Raw genomic sequence first — 23,261 nt, forward strand, 5'->3', positions numbered from 1 at the left:
ATCTGAATTCACTTTCTTCCAAATACACATTAAGATACAACAAGGTTGGTAGCGCGGGTTTGCGAGGGTGTCTGAGTTATCATGATGAATGAAATATAATAACACAGACTATAGTGGAAAGTGGAACTACTTCATTTAAAAGCACTTTCCCCGCTACACCACCGGTAGGCTTAAAGTGTTAAATCGGCGAGCTACCGCTTTAAGCACAGGTTAGTATGATCCCCGCCCCCGCCTCCCTGCCCAAATCATATTTCCTCTACAAAAGACGACTCAGTGTGTAATGCGTCCCCCTCTAATCCTGTGATCCCAGGCCCAGCGGGGGTCTCTTCCCCGGGCCTGCCTGGTACCCAGGGCCCCCACGGTCCCCCCGGGCGGTGTGAACCCGGGGACTGCCTCCCTCTGGCCTCCAGAAGCCGTCGTAACGGCTAAGCTGGTCGCCTGAAGACCGGGTCCCATGTCCGGTCTGAGCAGAAGACCTAGAACGGGGAACACCCCACCCCCCCCCCCACCCCCCATGTGGGAGGCGGAGCCACGCCCCCATAATGACATTTCACCGCGGCCGACGGCGGTTGCAATTTTTGTTTGTGTTTTTGTTTTTCGTTCCTTGTGTGTGTGCGCGTGTGTGTTAACCCTTGCAGCAATCGGAAATATTTCTGAATTTTTCATTTGATATGCTGTATTTTTTTAATGTTTTTATTTTTTATTTTCACAACCTCTGCTGCGATCTATAATGCATTCCATGTCGATTATCTCCGTGTCTCTTAACGCCCGTGAAACACGATTAGTTTTCTCCATCATGTTTTCTTCTGGCATTGCTATGCATACATCTGTCCATCAATCAACTCCATTGTGTTTATGTGTGTGTGTCACATATCTATCTGTTTGTGTGTGTGTGTCTGTGTGTGTGTGTGTGTGTGTGTGTGTGTGTGTGTGTGTGTGTGTATACATGTTTGTGTGTGCGTGTGTGTGTTTATGTGTCTATTCTCTGTGCATGTCCTATCTCCTCTCGTGCAAGCATAAACGGGCCAGCGAGATCGAGTTTAACGTGTGCATATTTTTTAATGCGTAGGTGTGAAACACTTGTAAGAATCTATATGCAAACCAAAATGCGGGATATCATAACGATAGGAGAGTTAATAGCTATTTTAAGTGGTAGACAATAACAAGTTTAATGTTGCATGTATGCCCATTATAATACTAATAGAGCTTGGGTGACAATTTATTTTTCCTCTTTCAAAAACTGCCAGAAAGAATCGTTTGGTATCTGAAAGATCAAATGGCCTTCCGCTGCAACATCTAAACTACATCACTGCTTAACCGTTGCTATACATCCAAACAGCTCAACGCCAAAGCAACAACAACAGCTGCAGTTGTGCCAGCGTTGCAGATGAGCAGAATGTAACGTGTCTAATGCAGTGTGCGTGCTATAGAAGTGATGGAATATCATTCTCACACACTTGTGAGCCCGTCTCTGAATAAGCCTTGGGCAGTGGAATAAGTGTTCCTTTAACTCTCCTGCTTCATGGGCCGAATAATGGGACCTGAAGATATAATTGCAAAAGCAAGTCGTCTTTGTAATGATTCATTTAAGCTCTTTTGGTTGTATGTTATCCTGTGTAGATGACGTATGAGGTTATTTCAGAAGCTGACGTACACTGACTGTTGTTTACATAGTGTTTTGCTGTAATTCCTCCATTGTTTGTAACTATGTTCATGTTCCTCGATGTTCCTCCAATGCCACATTACTTACTGCACTCGGTACGGTACTGCTGGGTTCCATCTCAGCAGTTTATTCTTTAGTCTTCTCAAATCTACTTGAACAGTTGCTGTTTTATTTATTTATATCACTGCTCCCAGTACATCAGGCACTGGCGCCCGGTTTTCCACTTGTTGTACTTGAGTTAAATGTGAACGCGTGTCGTCTCCAGACTGGATTTTTTTAATGTTTTATTAACGCTTCACATCCACATCTAATCAAGAGTTGAGTGTGTGGAGGCGTTGATGGCGATATGTGCTGTAGAAATTCTAAGTTACAACACATTTTACCTAAGAATAGCAGTACACTGGTAATCACATTTGTTTTAAAACTCTGGGAAATAATAAGAGAATAGTTTGCAAAGTCTGTCGTGATTTCCATGAACTTGAGATGCCTGCTTCTAGTTTCCCTTCTGTCCATTCATACACGGTTGGAAGTGGCTATATAGACCAGAGCATCAATTTATGTTCAGATTTGAGCCCTTAAAGCATTTTAGATGAGCTTTACCATTGTGTTTTCAGGTTTAGATTTTTGACCTTTTCTTTTTTTATTTATCTGTGGGATTTCGTCTCTGCCATGATTAATATTGAAAGGTTTCTTGAAAACCTTTGATTTATAGGGATTTTCTTTCTGAGAACACAAAATCGAAGACAATTTAATTGTAATGTACTTATACACAAATAACGTATGCTTCTTTGCTTTTGAACGTGGTGTATGAAAAAGTGCAGGCGAGGGTAAGGCTGTCAATGCTCTCATTAGGCAGAAAAAAAAAATACCACCGCGGACATATTCTGTGATGCGAAAGAGCCCCCTGCTGGAAGTAATTATTTATGCACCCAATATGGTATACTTTCAATTATGTTGAACATAAACTTACAGAGATGTTCTCAATATTTGATCTGAACCAGCACTTTGGAATTGTATACTGCAGGGGAATAAATGAGCTCATACATATAATTTATTTGGAATCTATGTAGTATTGGCATTTGTCCTTTTGTGTCTTAATTCTGCAACATACAGGAATGACAGCAAAAGACTGCCTTCTTAAATAGCAACGTTGTCTTCATGGCTGTCTTCACCACCCTAATTGATTTATTTTGAAAGCAGAAGCTAAACGGGGCATTTAGACATAAACTAGTCCCATATGGTAGTTACGTATATATATATATATATATATATATATATATATATATATATATATATATATCCATTGAAAAAATAAACATGTGTCATGCGTGTGATGCTGTGATTCTAGCATTGTTACCCTATCATTTGGCCTGAAGTAAGCTCAATGTAAGTTATTGGTTTCTGAGCATGCTTCCACGGTAGATCAGTAATGCCAGTGATGAGTCTGATGATTTTGTTATTGACTGATTTGCCAGGTGTCATTTCACAAAGCATTTTCACAAAACTAACCGTGTGTGTGTGTGTGATGAAATGTTGAATTCTTTGTGTTGCTAAGTATCTACCTCAATCTTTAGTTACCACATGCCTAGATAATAGGCCTTTAGCGCAGAGGGGTAATAGAAGAGGTGAACACAGGTGTATCTCACAATGTTATGTTAATGAAGGGCACTGGCATGCCAACAGACCTGTAATTTACTTAATGAGCTACACCTGTTTTCCCCCCAACCGAAGCACCTTTGTTATAAAGGCTTGTTGTTTTCAAAGTCATCAAGCCCTCCATGAACCAACTTTGTGTTTGAAAATGTGTACTTTAACTGATTCATGATTTCGTCTTCATAATATAATCAGTGAACTGTTGTCATTGAACCTGGAATAGGGTGCTTTCTCTTTTGTAGATTATGAGCCAAATATGTTGGTTCATTTACTATTTTTGTTACAAAGTATTTGGTTATTTTTACAATTCCGTACAGGTCTTCATTTAGCATCCGCCTTACATCAGTGTGATAAATATTGTTCTGTCCTTCATTATCGGTTTATGCGTTCTTTTTGCACCACCAGTAAGGCTGGGGGGTTTCTATGCGGGGATGTTTTCTAACCTTGTATAGGTAACAATTTTCTTCATTTTATGTTGCTTACTATTTCTTTGCATGATCAATTGCTTCCAAGTTTTTACACAAACTGTTTAAATGTTAACATTATATTTTAAGTTAATAAATTATTTTAAGAAATTAACGCGTGTCTGGTATCAAGTGCCATACTTCCTGTTGTAAAACACTGGGGAAATCGATAATGTACACAATACATAGATTTGACGACCAATGGATATATTTAAGGAATCCAGCTTGACTTCAATAAGCCTTGTCATTTTGGCTTTATTTCATGAGTATAAAACACAATTTACAACTCACTTTAATATTGCTTTGCATTTCGTCTTTTTTTACAAGGTATCCCTCCATCTCGATAATAGATTGATAAATTAATCTTTAAAATGTTGCAAAGGAGGTCCTGGATTGAAACAATACTTAAAACTGAAGCAAGTCACCATAAATGCATCAACACTGCTGCATCCCCTTCTGTACAATCAGACGAAATATATCACTACGTTGAAATGCAGGTGAGAGAAAATAAACCAGCACGACTGAAAAGATTTCCAGCTCACAATTATTAGTTAGTCACTGGGGCATGATGAAAACCACCATTACACCAGTTTTATTTGGAAGCCTGCAGGGTTCAAATTAAATCGTTTTTTCCATCACCTACTGTTTAACATGTTTAAGACTTCAGCAGGTTTTATCTTTGGTCCATGATACAAAATATTGGATAAGGCACACGTGTGATGAACAAAGTTCTATTTCTGATTTACTGTGTATTGCATAGCTTGTTTGTGGGAAAAAAATGAATAACAATTTTTAAAAAACACATAAATAGAACAGGACAAATGGAACACGACGCAGAACTGGGAGTAAAACCAAACCGCACAAACACATTACATGTTACATGTGTCTGGCCAGAACGGGAGCACCCATGTATGAAACCCATTTTAAAAGCACCCGTTGTATTCTGTAGCCAAGCTGAGCGGTACTGTTGACCTTTGGCCCTCTGCAGGGGACAATCCTTTCGGCGGGGGTAAGGCTAGCACAAAAACAAAACAAAGAAGACATGGTGACGAAGCTACTGGTTAATGGGGGTGAGGAGGAACTCCCCTGGGAGAGTGCTGTGTGCTCCGGAGATCAGTCTCTCTGTTGTTGCTATTGTTGTTGTTGTCGTCGTCGTCGTCTTGGTTTGTCGATGCGTTCCTCTTCTGTGACCGAGTGTGCGTTTCCTCCCAGAGTGTTCTCTCAGTTGTCCCCGGGGCCCTTGATGTTTGAGTCCAGCGCCTGGAGTCCGGCCTGGAGGTTGCAGGAGGAGGGGTCGCAGTAGCCGTTGTGGCCGGCGGAACCAGGGGGCCCGGGAACGCCCTGCTGTCCGTGTGACCCGGGGGGGCCCCTCTCCCCGTCCCGTCCGTCCGTCCCGTACCCGGGCTTCCCGGGCTCGCCTGAAAAAAAAGCGGTGTGAGGGGGAAGTCGCGTGAGACGATGGACTCTGACGGGGGGGTGTGTGTGTGTTGTGAGACGTACGCCTGAGCCATCCTGTGTTGCCTAGCTACGAGAGAGGCTAAGTTCGAAGCATGGGCTACAGGCGGGCGCGTATCGCTGAGCCCCTGCTTTTCTTTTGCCTCTCAACTCAAGAGTCATGTTAAGTTTACCTGTGTTTACCTGAATGAAAATTAAAGCATTCGATCTTTCTATCTTCTATCCGTCTTAAAATGGAAGCCGTGCGTACGCCCGGGCTGGGTGAAGTCGATGCGAGTGTAAGTACTGAACACCCTGCCTTGTGGATCACCAGTATCCACGAGGCTTTGAGTTTTTGACGGCTTTTCTTTGGTTCGTTTTGATGCTCTCTTTCTACGCCTCTTCTTCTGCACTTTCCAAAGGAACTCCACCGATGAACACGCCCAGACTGTCCCAGCTTGGGTAGACGGTGAGGATGGGAGTACTGGGAGCACTGACCGGGTAGACTTCGAGGCTCAGTCGGTCCCAGTGTGTGTATGTGAGGATGAGAGTACTCACCGGGTAGACCTGGAGGTCCCGGTTGACCTTTGGCCCCTCGCAGAGTGGGGCCCCTGCTTCCTCGGTCGCCCGATTCCCCTGCAGGACACAGCGTTAGAATTTATTTATTGTAAACATTACTTATTCTTTACATTTCACCTAATTTTATACTTTTGTAACGTGGCTCAGAGACAAACGCAATTTCGACTTCTCTATTTTTCTTGCACATGTTTGTTAATCGACAATAGTGTTGACTTCGATTTTTGACACACACATACATATGTAAAGCCATGCGTGAACACACACACACCCTCGCACACGCATAAATCAACAAATGCATGCACACACACACACACACACACGTACACACAAACACACATTCCTTTATTATTACATGAAGTAACAGCACGCTTGGCACCATGAAAGATCACACACGCACACACACACAGACACACACACACACTCACACACGTACACACACGTACACACACACGTACACACACACGTACACACACACGTACACACACACACGCACACACACACACACACACACACACACACACACACACACACACACACACACACACACACACACACACACACACACACACGCACACATCAGATAAAGGAATCCCTGTAACAAGGGACAGGTAACCTTTGGGCCCCTTGGCTCCGAGCATCCCGAGGGGTCCTTTGAGGCCCGGCAGGCCTCTGGAGCCCGCCTGGCCAGGGAAGCCGTTGTCCCCCTGCGCCCCCTGAACACCGGGGGGTCCTGGTCTACCCGGAAGGCCGGCCATGCCAGACTCCGGCCTCCTCAGGCTAGCAGCTAACTGGGCCAGCTGTTCTGTTGGGGGGCGCAAAACAAAAGCAGGAAAAAAACGGGTCAACATACACAATATCATACCGGTTAAACCTAAAGTCCATACTGGAGGCTTTAATGGGAATCGCCTCCACCACTGCTACTACTGGTTCCACTGCGTTGAATAACTGTTGACTGTTGATGCGATGACATTGCTTCAATACGAATGAGGATACCCATAATGCCTTTCTGTTCCCCCTGGTGATACAGCTGCTGATGTTGTTGCAACCTCATTGATACACTGCACTGCCCTGAGTCCAAAACGACTCCATGCTTGACTCAAATCCTTTTCGTGCATCAATGATGTGATTCGTAAGGGCTCGTGTTGTTTCACACCTTGATGGAACTCGAGGAACACATTGCAGACTTTAAGTCGAAGACTGAGGCGTATGAGACATTGCTGGTGAGTCAGACAATTCAACTTTTTTTCTAGCGCCAGTCAGATCCTGTGTTAGTGTTTCAGTGTGTCTGTGCGCGTGTGTGCGCGTGCTCGTGTGTCAGTATTCTGAATAGCCCTCTGGCGAGTTCTACTGTCTATACTCCCCATCAGTGAGTTGGGAGCCTTCAGATCCCGAATAAAGAGACGGAGAAATAGAGGGAGCACTGGGGAGAGGGGGGGTGGAGAGGGGGGGGGGGGGGGTGTAGCGGGGGCGAACAGGTCATGAAGTCCTCCTGAAGTCTTGCGTGACTTCAGCCTCCAATTCACATTCAGCAATTTGAATGAAGAAAATAGTCCTTCATTTGAGTCCCCCCGGCGACACGCAAGACGTGCACCGAGCGATAAAGGGAAATTACATGAGTCCTAGGAGCGTCGGGGCGGTCTTTGCAGGATGGTATTTTGCACTGAAGATTTCCGCTCTGGGCTCCCTGATAAAAATGCGTAGTGGTGGCTGCTTGGCTGGCAGACTTTCTCCTTTTTTTTTTGGTTTCTTTTTCTTTTTTTCCTATTGAACATTTCTTATCCCAGCGGTCTCTGCTCAGAGCGGAGAAGTGCAGGTCTGCTGGAGGTGAAATTAATTTTTCAGCACATGGGGGTGAGGGAGGGAGGGAGGGGAGGGGAGGGAGGGAGGGAGGGGGGTTGGCGGGGGTATAAAAAAGTCATGAGCTTAGGTGATGAGTTGTGGAGAAGCAAGGAACGGGGAGGAGATGAGAGGGGAGGAGAGAGGAGGCGCAGGAAAGGAAGGAACACAGAAAGACCCCCCTCGGTGGAACATCTCTGAACTCGCCGGGATTTAAAATCCACAACAACTAAATAAATCCAGGGTCTTCCTTCCTTCATTCATCATACAAACACCGTTTGAAGCATGTTTCGAGCCCTTGTGTTTGGGATGTCGGCTGATCTTTTAATCAGACCCAGCAAGGCGGTGGGATTCCGGGGGCCCGCGGTGAGCATCGGGGGGGGATTGTGTAATCCCGGGACTGATTAAAAGGCACGGGATGAGGGACAAGCCAGGGATGAATGGAGGTCTTACCTTGCATGACTCGCATGCAAACCTGCCGGATATGCGTGTCGCTGGGCTGTTTCCCCTGTGTGGGACACAAGAAACAGAACCAAAAGCATGAGTTTGCATAGAATCTCGTACTGCATGTGTACGCTATGTACTAATAGCTTAGAAGGCTACTTATGATTTATGAATCCTTATGTGTTTATGCATGCATCCGTTGAAAGCATTTATCCTCCTTGTGTCTGAAAGAGACCAACTTTAAAAAAGTCAAGTAAAGGGCGATTGAATATATTTGCCTTTTTTTCTTTTTGTAATTCAACATAATTAAGAGCTAGGTCTTTTTTTGGTTCTCCCTTAAAATAAGAATAAAGATACATTTTTCAGGCTCCAAAGTTTCGTCGTACTCAGTCCTTGTCTTGTCCCCCCCCCCTATGTCTGTGCCTTCATCTAATATTCATCACGACCCCATTCCTCTAAACGCCCGCTGCTCGTTAACCCGACGCGAGCCGTACCGCTGGACCCTGTGTGCCGCGGACGCCGGGCAGGCCCCTGTTCCCCTGCACACCCCGGGGCCCGGGGCTCCCCTCGGGGCCCTCGACGCCAGGCTGGCCCCGGCTCCCCTCGGGCCCTCGGTTGCCTGGCTCCCCGGGGCGACCGACCTACAAAGCACCAGAACGGAGAGGAGCAGTGATCACACACGACAGTCAACCCGAAATTCATTTCCTGCAGCGAATAATAATCCCTGGTAATGGGAGGTGCGCGTGCGTGTTAGGTTTCGTATGTTCAATCTTACGTCTCCCTTGGCTCCCAAGTCACCGGCGTCACCCTGGAAGAAGGATTGCGAAAGAAAAACCCCATCAGTGAGAAGTGGGAGTAAAGTGATCCACAACGCGGACCTTTGATATTGCATCTGATAGTGACGCTTTTTTTTTTTTTTTTTTTGAATGTGAATGTTTTGTACGTTGATGCATCAACTCACGCCATCGCCTTTGTCTCCTGGGTTTCCCTCTGCTCCTTGTGTACCCTTCGAACAAAAAAAATGATCTTTCATTTTCAGCAATCAAACGCAATCTCTGCGCTGTATTTCCATTACTGCTGCTTTGCTGTTTGCGACGATTCATCATTGTTTGGCGGTTGAATTCCTCATACCTGTTCGCCCTTCGGTCCTGCCTCACCAGAATCTCCCTGGAACAGTCAAAAGAAACATTTGATATTGTATTATCAACAGTAACTTGTGAGAGAACTACAAGGGATGCAAGACACTTCTTAAGATTAGAAGCACTAGAGGGAGCCGAGAATCGGGTTCTTTAATGCGAGGCCTTAATGACTTCTGTATCGTCTTGATGGAGAATATTGGATCTGCGGTCTCTGGTACATTGCACAGCACCAACATACTCTAGGTCTGTCCAGGGCTGGCTTGGGAGTGCAGTGCACTGGCTTAGCTGCGCAGCTATCTACAGATCCAAAGATAACTTGCGAGTCTGCAGTGTGTATGTGTGTGTGGGAGTCTGCAGTTTTTGTATGTGTGTGTGTGTGTGTGTGTGTGTTTGAGTCTGCCGTGTGTGTGTGTGTGTGTGCGTGCGTGCGTGTGTGTGTGTGCGGTGTGTGTGTGTGTGTGTGTGAGCCCGCAGTGCATGTGTGTGTGTGTGTGTGTATGTAAGTGTATGAGTGCAGTGTGTGTGTGAATGTGTGAGTGTATGTGTCAGCGTGTGTGTGTGTGTGTGTGTGTGTGCGTGCAGTGTGTGTGTGTGCGTACGTGAGTGCATGTGCTTGGTTGTGTGTGAGAGCCTGGAGTGTGTGTGTGTGTGTGTTATTATTACCCGCTCTCCCTTGACTCCGGGCAGGCCTGGAGGTCCAGGTATTCCGGACAGCCCAAGGTCGCCTTTAGGTCCCTGCAAGATAGCAGCACAGCCCCCCCCGCAAGGAGTGCGTGTGAGACCACCACATCAGAGCCGGACTGTAAACCTATCAAGTCACCTTGCGTTTTTTACACAAGAAATGATCGCTCATCGTTTTTTTCCTTTTTCACGAGCAACGAGAATGTCACCTTGAGGAGAATACGAGAATAAACGGGGATATTCTATGAATTAAATATATACAATTGTCGGGATGCGACAGGGAGGGAAGAAAACAGAGCGTAATTCACGGGTGAGTGCACGCAGGGAGCTGTAAGCGAGTAGTGCAGGCACAACGCAGGCATGACATTATCCTCGGCCCTGTCTGCTGCAGCGCTATAGGGGGCCCGGGTTCTGATCGTGTCCTGTGGACCCCTACCCGGAGCGCACCTTTGATCAGCGGCTGTCTGCCTGCGGAATGCCAGGAGAACAGAGAGCCCTTTCAGTCGGGGTGGCTCACCGGGCCTGGGAGTCTCCTCTTACTGTGAAAATAGGGCCCCGGCGAGATCCCCCCTCCGGGCCGGTTCTGTGAGACATTCCAGTGGAACCGCGGCCAACCGACCCTCGTCTGTTTTCCCCCTGAATCCCCCTTGTTCTCCGTACATTCTTCTCTGGTTTTGTGTTCTTTTGTGGGTGTTTGTTTGTGAACCGACATAAATACCACGGCTAATTATTCGCAGCGTTGTACCGTGCACGGTGGAAAATCCGTCGCCGTGCGTCTGTGGGTAAGAGACCCACTCTAAAAGCCCGACCCGTTCATTAAAAATGATCCAGTCAAGTCATGTGAAAGGGCGATTGGTTATTTTTGGATGCCTTTTGTGTTCTCAACGTAATTAGCAGCCAAGCGTTTCGCCTCTCCACCATTAGTTAGAAAACGGTTCGTTCATTGGAAAACGTTTAAATCTTCCACTGAAAAGCGATATACTATACTCTCAAATATCTACGGCGAACAATGAAAGCTGGGAATAGAATCAAATGATTTTTCATGCGGTAGCACCAACACCAACACAACAGTTAAGGTTGCTGCTCACCCTTCCACCTGGCTTTCCTGCCGGTCCAAGGGGGCCATGCTCCCCGATTTCTCCCTGCAGGAATCCAGAAAAAACAACTCAATACACACAATAGAAAACAATGAACCAATAGCAACAATTGGAACACATTTGTTGAAAGAAAGAGAGACTTACGGATGATCCGATTGGCCCAACTGGTCCCACTTCTCCTGACACTCCTTGCTCTCCCTGTGGTGGGACAATGAGAATCAGCGAGTGACCCAGTATTATTTAGAAAGGGGGTACCACAAGCCCTCATCTGACGGTTTTTGGGAGTGTTGGCACACTTACTGCTTTGCCCGTGGAACCCATTGTTCCTAGGAAGCCCTGTTTGCCAGAGTCTCCCTGGAAAGAAGAAAACAAAACAATGGTGGCCATTTTGAACACTTCACTGGGCACGGTACAAAGGTAGCGTGCAGCACCATTTAAATATTCTTAAAACAGAAAGGGCTGACAAACCTTTGGTCCACCTAATCCCTTTGGTCCGGGTACACCAGGTAAACCCTACAAACACAAACAGCACAAAGGAAAGTTTGATCTACATAAAGAAAACAATGATAGATTGCGCCCTCAGCATAAAACAAATAAACAGTTTCAGTTCTAGTCTGTGATCGTAAGTTCCATTGAAGTTCCGTTTGTGTCGTGGTTTTTAATAGCGCGGCCAAATTCTATCGGCACCACCTTATCATCAGAGCCCTGGGTAAGGCTCCGGTAGAAACAGCTCAAAGGCTGGTTCATCTTTTCATCCACAAAAGCGTCACGTTGACAGTCTTTTCTGTGGTCGAATCACATCAGTACCGGTGAGACTGGAAAATCAATGAAGGCCCTGCCAAGGTCAGCTGGGCCATATCTGCTCATTGATTCGCTAATGTGATGTTTATCAGATCAATGATTGGTCAGACAGGACTGCTTCACACTTCTTTTGTTGTGCTCCAGAAGTAAGTTATCGCGAGCAGCACTGTGCACATAATAATATCTAATTTCAAACGTGAGCGCTGAAATGTAGTGTTAATCTCAATCTGCCAAAGTTAACGTTGTTATAATTTAATTATCCTCGAAACTGCGATATTATAAATCCTAATATTTAGTGCTTTACCAAGAGGCGTCCAATCACTGAGAGTATCAAATAGCTCGAGGTCAAAGGTCATACTTACAGGAAGTCCCTGAAGTCCAACCTCCCCAGGTACTCCAGCCTTTCCAACACCTCCCTACAGACGAACAGATAATAATACATAACCAGAGCAATCATATTTTCATCAAATATATAAAAAAATTGAATATTGATTGTTTTCATGACAGAGATTGAAACACAACTTACTTTTCCTCCCGGCATTCCAGGAATTCCCTCCCGCCCATCCACGCCCGGTAGGCCCTGATTATCAACAGGACAAACTAAATTAAGTATCTTGCGACAATAACACAGAGAACAGAAAGCAAAAGAGAATAATTGCCTGCGAATAGGACACTTACACCCTCTCCCTTCGGGCCTGGAAGACCTGTGATTCCTCTCGGCCCTAGTACACCCTGAAAGAGACTTTGGACCCATTAAACAATTCCAACGGACACAACGGTACATTCTTCGACTGACTTCAGTTGCCAAGACGTCAAAAATGAAACGGCTTCTCGGGTTCTTGATTAAAAAGGAATAATGACCCCTGATAATAATAACATGCAAACGACAGTCACACATAAACAGGATGTTTCACTGTTTGCGTTTGCGCGGGTTGACACTCACCGTCTCTCCTTTAGGCCCGACCTCCCCCAAAGGTCCCCTCTGGCCTCCATCCCCCTGAAACAACACAGCGAGCAGTTACACCACACTCCCTGGGAACAAACCAGACCGAGGCAAACCATTACATCATTCGGGGGGGCGGGGGGGGGGGGGGGGACTCACCATAGCACCCGCAACACCCAGGGGACCGGGTTCTCCATCGTGTCCCCGGAAGCCCTGCCCGGGAAAGTGGGTGGATTAGCCTCATTATCGGTCTTAATTAGAAGGGTAAATGATTGCACACAGCCTTCCATTGCATAAATCGTCACAAATGTACTTAAAACGGGGGGTGGCGGTGCACTGGGAGGGGGGACAGAGGAACGCTTACCCTGTCTCCCTTGGGGCCCATCATACCCGTGGCTCCTCTGTGTCCCTGCGGGCCCTGGATTCACAACAACAACAACAACAACAGCATGGAGGACTTTTCTACTGTTTAGTCGTTTAGCAGGCGCTCCTATCCAAAGCCGCTTACTGTACAATACATCGCATGAAGGAGGAGGAGAATGCGGCACAAGAAGGGGGATGAGAGGGGGAATATGGGACTAAGCAGGGGTCCAACTGGGTGCGGCCATCTTGGAGAAGGACATTCATTTGCGTTATTTTCCGGAGCAGGAGATGTGCTTACTGTTGGGCCTTGGGTCCCGACCTCGCCCAGGCTTCCCTGTTCTCCCTCCTCGCCCTGAAACCCACACCACATCATCAAGATCAGCACGGAGACGATCACTAGAACATCGGCACACTGGATGATGTCATCGACTCGTCCCGTTTCCGACCAATGAGCTTCCTTCAAGAGAACATTTGAGGGTTTGAGATGGTGCTGACAGTTGACATAGATGTTCCGATGTTAAATTACGTATTCTAATTCAATTCTATGTGAATAGCTTTCTTCCATACTTATATGTGTATGGTTAGAGGGACAAGTACACACTTTATGTAACAGTCACAATCATTCTGCGGTATGAATATCTGATCATTTCTACTAACTAAGTGTGTCGTTGTATGAACTATTAATCCGGGTATTTTGTGTTTGTTGATAGCCCCTCTGAGGTTATGACAGTGCACCTCACCTGTCACAGAGGCGGTGCTCTCCGTCCCCCTTTCGACAGCTGACTAATACCCCGTTGTAGTGCTTCACGGATGCTCAAATGTCATTCATCAAGCAATAAATCTTCGATATTACCGAACAACGCTCGTGCCAGCCAGCATTTGTCTCAATCCCGCCACCGTGAGAGAGAACACAACCCGAGGTCATTTGTGAACGGAACGAGGGAGGGGAAAAGGCGCCAAGACGGTTCTTTCCAGGGCGTTGCCATCCTTCTCCCAGATCATGATACCCAGAGACGTGGGGCAGAAGACCGACGGTAAATCAGGAGGGGACAGGAGGTGATACGAGGAGATAGGGCCTCGGGAGCTCATTACCATTTATATGGTGAATGGATACGTTACACATTGTCTGTGTGAAGATGGCGTTTTCTGTGTATAAATCATGTTCCCATTCGATGGTTGCCGCCACTGAAGGATCACCCGGAGAATATGTATAACTCGAAAAGGCACTCGCCGTGGGAACTTATCGTTAAATCGAGGCTGTGATTATATATGAACGCCATGTGTTAGCCGACGCGAAATGTTGGTTTCTGCACGCAGCGGTTACTGAGGCATTTCAAAGGATTGATTCCAGGATGAGATTCATCCGTCTGCTGAACAGGTTCTAATGGAAACAGGCAAGGCGGCTGCTGATTGAGTGTCGCCAGGCTGGACCTGACGAGGCCTAAGCCCCTCCCTCTAGAGTCACCCTGGCCTTCTTACCTTGTGCCCTTGTTTACCAGGCTCTCCTCCATCTCCCTTCACTCCTTTGTGGCCCTATGAGTATTAAGAGAGAAGATATTAGTAGTTCACCGGCACAAATGCACCGAACACACAAACAGCATAACAGTTGAACTGTGTTCAACCGTTTGAATCAGGCTATGTATTTTAATTTGTGTTTCGCGCTGTACCTTCATTCCAGGGAGCCCGGGATGTCCCGAGGTACCGGACGGACAGGCGTTGGGGCACTAAACGACAAAGGAAACCCGTTGCAAACTATTTCTCGTCTCACAATTCAGGTGCATTAAAAAAGTATGGAAATGGATCCGAAAGCCAGCTCTTACCATCTCAGTGCTTCCAAGTGCGCCAGAGGCACCCTTTAAAATAATGAACAGGAAACACACAGTTAGACCCACGGCCGCTGATAATGATTAACTCACGTCGGCATCTTTGATTATCTCTATGAAGCTCCGCCACACCACGCTCAGAGATCTCAGACCACAAACTAAATAAACCATCATAAATACGTGGCCTGTCAAGCCCTTTGGGACTGTAATGGTGATTAAGGGCTATACAAATCAAATTGAATTGAACTAAAGCTGTAGTGTTTTATATCACAGCCTCCACCCTCGTACAGGTTTGAGGGGACAGGAGGATGACTTACCCGGGGTCCGACGGCTCCGCGAGGTCCCCCAGGACCCCTCACACCGATGTCTCCCTGTGGGTCAGTGAGAGATCAGATGAGGAGACACGACTCAAACACACACACACACACACACACACACACACACACACACACACACACACACACACACACACACACACACACACACACACACACACACACACACACACACACACACACACACACACTCAAACACAAACAGGGAGAATGCATTCAGCCATTTCATCCCATGATCCACTTTGGGATTTGGGTGAATTATTAAATTATGCAGTATCATAAAATATTCCAAAAATATAAGTCTATAGTCCCCGAAAGACATAAATAAAAATGTTTTATTCTATGGAAGATTACTTTCAGAAGCAGGATTTCTGAGGCAGGGTAACAGTGGACCCCTTTTAAATAGCATTACATAACATAACATTAGATATATTAGGATCTGGTCCCAAGCGACTTACAATAAGTTCATTCAACCAACGATGCAAAATGCACTATCTTGAGTTTATATTCTGCTCTGTGCTAACCATAGTTATTTCTCACCTGCCAAGCATCAACCCTGTTTCTCATGTATTGTTTTTCATTTATTTTACCGTACTTTCTGCTGCGACACCCAAATCAATCCCATCTGGGATTAAGGAAGTCCTGTCTCGTTTCATTTTGTATTATTTATATAATCATGACTAATTTGTGTATTTTTAATGGGTCTCCCGTTGACCCAGGAACTAGATTCCGAGGGGGCAGCCGAAGTCCCTCCCTGACTGCGTGTGGGTACTCACGTGTGGACCCGCTCTCCCAAGTTCACCCAGAAGTCCTCCAGGCCCCGGAGGCCCCTGATCAAAGACAGACAAAAATCACTGGCGTGTTCATCATCCATTAGGGCTCTGGCATCACTATGCCGACGAGCATCTGTCGTAGCAGAGAGAGCGTTCCATGATTGTGACTAACACCACAAGACAAATGAGATGACTTACTGGAACTCCGTCTGGTCCCACACCCTGAGGACAGAGAGAATTGCAATCAAGTCATCGGAAAGTGCAAGAGATACGGGTTCAATCTGTTTGTGATGGATGCCCAGAGAGGGAGGGAGTGGGTTTAAACTCACAGCAGAGCCACGCGGTCCTGCCCGGCCAGGTTCCCCCTGGAGATCAAAGAATACAACATATCATCGCATCGTCGGCAATACCCAAGGAGCCAGCAGCTAAAGTCGCTAAACTAAATGCAGACAAAGCCTTGAAAAAAGCCATAGGAACTTACATTTCTGATATCGACTTTTATTTGGCATATCTTTTGGGTATTCTTTTGATGGTTCTACATCTAATGCATCCACATACTACTTTATAATTGCTCCTGGTCTCTGTTGAGATGAAAACACTGAGGCTAAAACCCAGCCGCTCAGGGTCTGGGGGGCGGGACTGATTTAGCATTCCTCTGGCAGGTCCCATGACTGAGCAGCTTGGGCACTCTTGACCTAGCAATGTGTATCTTTAATGAGGACCAATGGCTGGGCTCCGTTCCCCACAGAGCTCACTGGCAACCACTTGGCGGATTAGGTCTCATTTGTCATAAGGCATTGCTTCACGCATGGTAATTCCTGCCGTAGCGCCCTGCGGTATGGTGCGCTGGGCGCCGGTGGGCGAACCAGTCCAGGGGAAGAGGAGGAGGAGGAGAAAAGGGCCTCATTAGTCACTCACTTTGGGTCCGGTGAGACCGTCCAGGCCGGCATCTCCGATGGGCCCGGTCAGACCCTGCAGAGGAGGGAACATTACGCCTTACTAATACATCATCACAAACACTCACCCTACCCCCTCCCACCCCTTCCAAATGGGTGAAAGAGGAAACGCAAAGGGGATTGCGGTGATCTCACACCTTTTTCTGTTCAAGCTTAAAAATGTCCCCCCAAACTCCTCCTGACAATATATATTATGTGCTACTATAGTTCTGAAGTATTTCTAATTTTTCTGGTAACAGATGTCCTACTAGAGGGAGGAGTTACACTATTAATAACCTTCACCACTACACCCCTCCCCCTCTTCCAGCACGGTGATAAACGACCCGCGTGCCGGCTCGGTCCAATGGCTCATCTCAAGACATCGAACACCAGTGAGATAAACCTAGATACAGTACATACACTGTAGGGGGAATACAGCAGAGCGGGCTATGGTTCTGTGGGCCTGTTGTTGGGGGAGTTTCAGTGAAGGGCCACATTCCTCCCCGGCTCTCCTCAAACAAACCCAGTGACAGGTACCATTCCACACTGTTCTGAGGATTCTCAACACTAGGCTCCAACAGACCATCAATACGGCCCTTGTGCTGTGGGAACTTGCAGTGTACATGTGAATATTCGTATCATGTTATTTAACGGATAAAAACGGATGCCCGCTTATAAGTTTAATAATGTACGGATAACAAAGTTTAACAAAAAAGGTTAATCACTCTAGAAATGTAAAATCGACTTGTGTGAATGTATTGATTAACTCAAAGCACTCAATAATTTATTTGTTTGTTGTTCAGCCACAATATTTTGTCTGGCTGTTTTCTTAACCATTCCGTTCAAAAGCAAAAGCGAATAAGGCCTGAGTTCCTGGTTAAAAGAAAATGTGTCTTCCTCCCCTTTAAAGAATTCCCTGCATTCAGTTTTCTTGCAAACTTCAAACCGTAGATGTGTTAAAGTGGAAATTTGATTGATCATGATGTATTGCACATGATTGACATGTGAGAGCATGTTAGGCAAAAACACCCCTTGGATTGGTTCATCCTCGATCTAGACCTAATTAACAACACTACAGCTATTTAAAACCACACACCCGTCAAAATTAAAATGGATGTATTTTACAAACACCAACAACAACAACACACTCACGTCGTCCCCAGGTTCACCCGGTAGCCCCGCTGAGCCAGGTTTACCTGCATCGCCATCTGCTCCCTGAATACACAAGAGGACACCATCACAGTCCCCCCAAGTCAATCCATCAAACGCTGCTCACAATGCAAGAGAAAACAATCAGTATGTTCTTAATGATGCGTTTATAGTTACAGAGGGTCCGTCGTCGCCGTCTGGACCTCTCGCCCCCTGTAACGTCAAAGTGAGACTCAATGATTTTGGACATAACTCATTTCAATAATTTTTCAAGAATGATTATTGCAGCTTTGTCACAAAGATCAAATCTGCTCCTTGAGAGGACTTACGTCCACGCCATCAATTCCTGGTACACCAGCAGGCCCGGGGGGGCCAACGGCTCCCTTTTCCCTCTAAAATGAACATCAAATAATTACTCTCAATGTCGGTTTGAACTCGACTCAAAGGATCACACAGTTTAAATTTCACATTATCCTGCTTGGTGTTCTTGTGCTGACATCTGACAGTAATAAAAATGGAAGAATGAACAGGTGCGCTGGCTTAAAACCGCGGCTACTGAAGCATTTGATCGGTTTCAGCAGTAAAGGTGTCTGGGGGGGTTGATTTCACAACATCAAAAGCAATATAAAGCATTACAGGAGGTAAAGGAAACCTATAAAAGGATTTCTCCAGGGTAATTTTCCGAAGGCATGCCTCCATGGCGTTCCTCCTCTATAGGCCTATCCATGCTCGACAGAATTCCAGGGGGATGCAGTCCCCCCAGAAGGGAATCATTCAGTCAGCTGCAACTTCATTCCGACCGTTAACACCCACCTGCACCACCGTCTCCTCAATCTGCAAAAAGGGAGAGAGAGAGAGAGATAGAGAGAGAAAGAAGGAGACATTCAAAACAAATTGTCTTACTTGAGCGGAGCAAAGAAGGACTATTTGCAGCGCGATCACCACAAGTGGCCCGCGAATCCCCAGGGGCCAAAGCATGGTCTCCTCTCCCAGTAGTCTGCACAGGTGAACTTTAGTCCTTTCTAGTCCTTTCGCCGCGTTTCGCTGGTAAGACGGAGTCCCCGGACCAGACAAACTCAAATGAGTTCCCTTTAACTATCAGACCGTCTGAGGTACCATGGCCATCAGCAGCTCATGCATATTCATGACTCCTCTTGGTTATCGGGAGCGATTGGCGAGATTCCAAATATGGTCAAAGGGGGAGGAGTAACGAAAGAGGCACAACGAATCGTCAGCCGGAGCGGGTCATTTAAATAGGTCTAGGCCATAATAGTTCTTAAGATGTATGATATATTATTTGATGAATTGTGCAATTAGACGAATACAAGTAGGCTTTGTAAGCCTACTGGAGGATTACCGAGGTTGTGCCTGCCAGGTCCTTGCAGGTTTCTAGGCTGGGTCTGGTCCAGTCGCAGTGAATCAGCATCGATTGCAGTTCAAACTAACAGAGGAAAGAGCAAAGTAAGGTAATGGTGAAGGCCTATACCTGTAGCCTATATTAATATAGGCTCATAATGGGACGTTTTTTAATCATTGAAAAGGGGACATTGTAGCTAAGAAATGCAATGTGAAATTGTATTTTAACATGCAGATCTGATTGTTTTTTATTTAATTCACAAAATCACATTTTCATTTTCGTTTTCTTTTTTTTTCCAATTGTACATTATTTGCTTGAATCAAAACATTTATTTATTTGTTTTATTTATTTATAATTGAAACTAACAAAAGGTAGAATTGGGACTCATATCTGGTTTTGATTGGATACCTTTTTTATTCTTCCAATAAACTAGGGCTGAGGCTAGGCTTGGGTATTTGTTTATCATAACTTTCATACATTCTCTTTTTGCTCGATTGTTTTTAACTACAGAAGTCTTTTGGCATCGTCTCCACAGCCCTATACCAGCTTTAAATACACGCCTATGCATTCAGCAAGTAGACTCACCGGGACAGCCAGCACTGGATTTTCCTTTAGTTTTCCTATCAACGTGAAGCCATCCAAGCTGACCTTCTCTCGAACTGGTATTTCTTGAATATCAATTAAAACACAATCCAGGAACAGACTTACAGACTGTTTGTTAACTCTCAGGAGAACCTTGTGCCATTGAGAATTGAACAAAAATGACAGAGAACTGAAAACGACAGTCCTTCTTTCATGGTCAAGTGTAATGAAAGAGAATTCAAGGGACTGGGATTCTCCGTTAAGTCCGATCGCCATTTGTTCGCCTCCATTCACATCTTGCATTTGCCAGATATTCCATCTCTTGGACACAGTGCTGCCGCTCATGCGCAGAACGGCTACGAACGCGAACTCTTCTGGCAGTCCTAAGGGATATGCTGATCTGAAAATAACACAGAAATAAAAGGCTACTAAATATTATATGATATGATATTATAAATAAATAACTAAATAATTTATGTATAATTGATATAATATAAATATATTTTATTATAATATATTATATAATATATAAATATTATAGAATATTATGTTGAATTATACATTTACTGTTTACCTAACCCGAACCCTAACCCAGTTATTCTATAGATAACACTATAATATAACACTATAGTCTACTTTCCGTCAGTAACCTGGGAAAACTTTCAGGACCATGGAGAGGCGTAAACTATCGGCACGCCACCGTATAAACCACTAGGAGGCAGTGTCTGCTTTTATATCCAACGCTTTATGGGCTTTTTCTTTTTACCTTGTGTTGATCCTGAAGTTGAAAGCTGGCCCTATTTGATAAGCGACAAGACCCGGGGCAGAGCCCACAACACTCATCACAGTTCCTCTCCTCGCCAGTTCAGCAATCTGGAACTGAAACATGATGTAAAACCCTGAGAAGAGGGAGACATGGGGTAAGAATTCCAACAAAACCACGAAGATGTAGATCGAGTGGTATGGTTGTTTTATGAATTCACCTGGAAAACGGTCGTCTCCCACTTGTACCAGGGGGCAGACCGATCTCTGGAGTTGAACACCAAGCTCGGATGTCATTGTCACCGCTTCAGCACAATAAAGCAAATGTAAGCATACTAGCGCAATGGCCAAGGGCTATTTCTTTTTTGCAATTGATGGTTTCATACATTTCAGAAGTTAAATCATGGTTCAGCAGGCCTAGAAGTCAGAAAAAGGCTTAGGCCTATACATCGATGCATTATTTATATTGCATGCGTTATATAACACAGCCCAGGGTAGGATGGTACCCTCCAAATCAATGCACGCCAGCTAGGACATTTTATGTGCGAGGGCGGGGGGCGTTTGTGTACATCAACGCTTGACGGTGTGATTGGTAAACTTCCAATGTTTAAAAAGCTGTGAGACTGCCCTGAATAAATATTAGGTCCTCTTTGATTGTTTATGGTTTCCCGTTTAACGACTTGGTTCTGGCTCGCCTATCTTCGAACCCATTTCTATGACAATGCTGTTTAAAAAGTTGGCTGTTCAGTTTTGGTCTAGTGCCCTAAGCTTACGCGCACTTTAAATCTGCATTAATACATAGTTTTTTAGATCTTGTGGCGAATATGCACTTTTCAATAATGCAATAAAACTGTAGGCTATATGGGGTTCTGCAGGGCCTGCAAAATCAGAGATGCAATGTAGTGCAAGATCTTTATATAAAACTGAAATACAACAATACAAGTAAAGCAGTAATGGGGAACTACAAATATTACGACAACTACGGCTGTCTTTGTACTAAATATTAGTACAAAGACAGCCGACCAACTACTCACTCTGAGAATGGAGTTCTGTACAGCCACATTGTGGGACAACAGAGCAGCAAAACAAGAAGTACAAGAGGTTTTTCCTGAAGAGGAAAAAAAGAAAATCACATAATACATCCAGACAACAGTAGAGTTCCAGTTTGTTGTGTGTAAGTACGGTGATTCACTCTCTCTATCAAGGTATTCACAGACGGCACAATCACACACAGTACAAGTTACCTTTTGAATCCATACATTTCATAGCTCGATGGACAGGAAAACCGGCCCCTCTCTGTAGATTCCACTCGAACCACCTCTGGGTGCAAGACCTGTGGTGTGTAGAAGTAGCTCCTTCGACACTGCTGTCACCCTTTGGGGTGGCAGGGTCCCTTTATAGCTTTGACTGTTGCAAACCAATTGGTGGGGGGTGAGTCAACATCTTTGTGTGTCAACTTTGCATTCCTTACGGGCTCTCCTTCAACCAGCCGTTGGCTAAATCCTGCATGCCCACTAATCTGAGAATAAGTGACAGATTATTTAATAATGGCTTCTGTGTTTGAAGTGCTTGTGATAAATCAAGAAAATTGTCGTTTAGGTGTACAAAAAAGACAATCACTACAGGGTGGCATAGATTGCTATGTCTGATTTGAACTGACTTTCTTAGGGCTATCCATAGACTCTTGAGTTTTTTTGTGTAGTTGTCATAATGAGGAAATTTTGAGTAACTTTCCAAATATTTGGATTCTGTCGACTTATGCAGGCTCTCTCTGGAATAAACATGGACACGGTGAGAGACATTAATACATTCAACAAAAACGTGTGGGTTGCTGCAGGTCTTTATTGAATATTTTTGCTTATATGAGTGGGAGGTGTGACGGGAGCAATAGAAACGAACCAGAATACTTTTCATTTTGAGGTTTATTGTTTGAGAGAAATCAAGTGCCTTATGAAAAAAGAAAAGACAGAGAAAGGGGGAGAATGGAAAAATGAAAAATGGGCATTGGTGATTGTGATAAACAATATAAAATCAAATAAATGTGCAATAAGTTACAATTGCTGTCTTATTACCTAATGTACGAATGAGGAGAGAATATGAGTTGAAGTGAGCAGGTTTTGTGGTTTCAAAAAGAATCCCAGCCGTGTGTTGTGACATGGTAATAGTTCCATGGTATTATACTTCTGCTTGTGTCCCCAGTGTGAAACTGTATTCTAAACAACCTTGTGAATAGAGCCTCTGTTGGGGTCTCCACTGAGTCTCTATGCATTGTGAATCTAAACTGCAGAACTTGAACTTCAGTTGAATAACACTAGTAATCAAAAAGGACCTTAGTTGTTATTTCCGATGCTAATTTTATGGGGTAATGAATGATTCTTCAAATAATGCCAAAGATAAGGTTATTTATAAAGCATTTGTGCTCTAAACGAATATAAGAAGAGTCTTAGC

The 23,261-nt window shown here is 45.1% G+C and overlaps 2 protein-coding genes across 3 annotated transcripts in view; one reads left to right on the forward strand and one right to left on the reverse strand.

The window, feature by feature from the left end:
• The window catches only part of LOC115559612 (collagen alpha-1(XIX) chain), a 38,932-nt gene extending 35,037 nt beyond the window's left edge, over window positions 1–3,895 (forward strand). The window contains exon 28 of the mRNA XM_030378567.1: window positions 311–3,895. Within this exon, the coding sequence (XP_030234427.1) occupies window positions 311–429 (119 nt within the window). The 3' untranslated portion in view covers window positions 430–3,895. The remainder of the gene's footprint in view (window positions 1–310) is intronic.
• A 110-nt stretch (window positions 3,896–4,005) lies between these two features.
• col9a1b (collagen, type IX, alpha 1b) lies at window positions 4,006–22,175 on the reverse strand. 2 transcript variants are annotated; one of them, XM_030378560.1, is made up of 38 exons: window positions 22,058–22,175; window positions 21,848–21,921; window positions 21,035–21,118; window positions 20,818–20,950; window positions 20,055–20,451; window positions 19,470–19,553; window positions 18,926–18,946; window positions 18,442–18,504; window positions 18,290–18,325; window positions 18,116–18,178; window positions 16,947–17,000; window positions 16,358–16,393; window positions 16,227–16,250; window positions 16,032–16,085; window positions 15,238–15,291; window positions 14,918–14,950; window positions 14,765–14,821; window positions 14,577–14,630; window positions 13,396–13,449; window positions 13,099–13,152; window positions 12,894–12,947; window positions 12,735–12,788; window positions 12,470–12,523; window positions 12,318–12,371; window positions 12,154–12,207; window positions 11,459–11,503; window positions 11,291–11,344; window positions 11,135–11,188; window positions 10,982–11,035; window positions 9,876–9,947; window positions 9,205–9,240; window positions 9,035–9,079; window positions 8,849–8,881; window positions 8,568–8,714; window positions 8,083–8,137; window positions 6,407–6,595; window positions 5,773–5,850; window positions 4,006–5,198 (listed from the first exon to the last, which is right to left on the reverse strand). In XM_030378560.1, exons 1-38 carry the CDS (start codon window positions 22,072–22,074, stop codon window positions 5,002–5,004), a joined length of 2,775 nt encoding a protein of 924 aa, XP_030234420.1. In that variant the 5' UTR covers window positions 22,075–22,175; the 3' UTR covers window positions 4,006–5,001. The 2 variants fall into 2 exon arrangements, with proteins under 2 accessions (XP_030234420.1, XP_030234419.1); XM_030378559.1 differs by lacking the exons at window positions 18,926–18,946; window positions 19,470–19,553; window positions 20,055–20,451; ... (2 more) ...; window positions 21,848–21,921; window positions 22,058–22,175 and adding an exon at window positions 19,016–19,250.
• Window positions 22,176–23,261: the final 1,086 nt, after the last annotated feature.

The sequence above is a fragment of the Gadus morhua genome, chromosome 15 (assembly GCF_902167405.1).
Source record: "Gadus morhua chromosome 15, gadMor3.0, whole genome shotgun sequence".
Classification (NCBI taxonomy): Eukaryota; Metazoa; Chordata; class Actinopteri; order Gadiformes; family Gadidae; genus Gadus; species Gadus morhua.

Coding starts and splice junctions, on each gene's coding strand:
- col9a1b (XM_030378560.1), bottom strand. Junction 12,789..12,893: donor TGGGTGTTGCGGGTGCTATG/GTGAGTCCCCCC, acceptor GTGTTGTTTCAG/GGGGATGGAGGCCAGAGGGG. Junction 12,208..12,317: donor CTGGAATGCCGGGAGGAAAA/GTAAGTTGTGTT, acceptor GTTCGTCTGTAG/GGAGGTGTTGGAAAGGCTGG.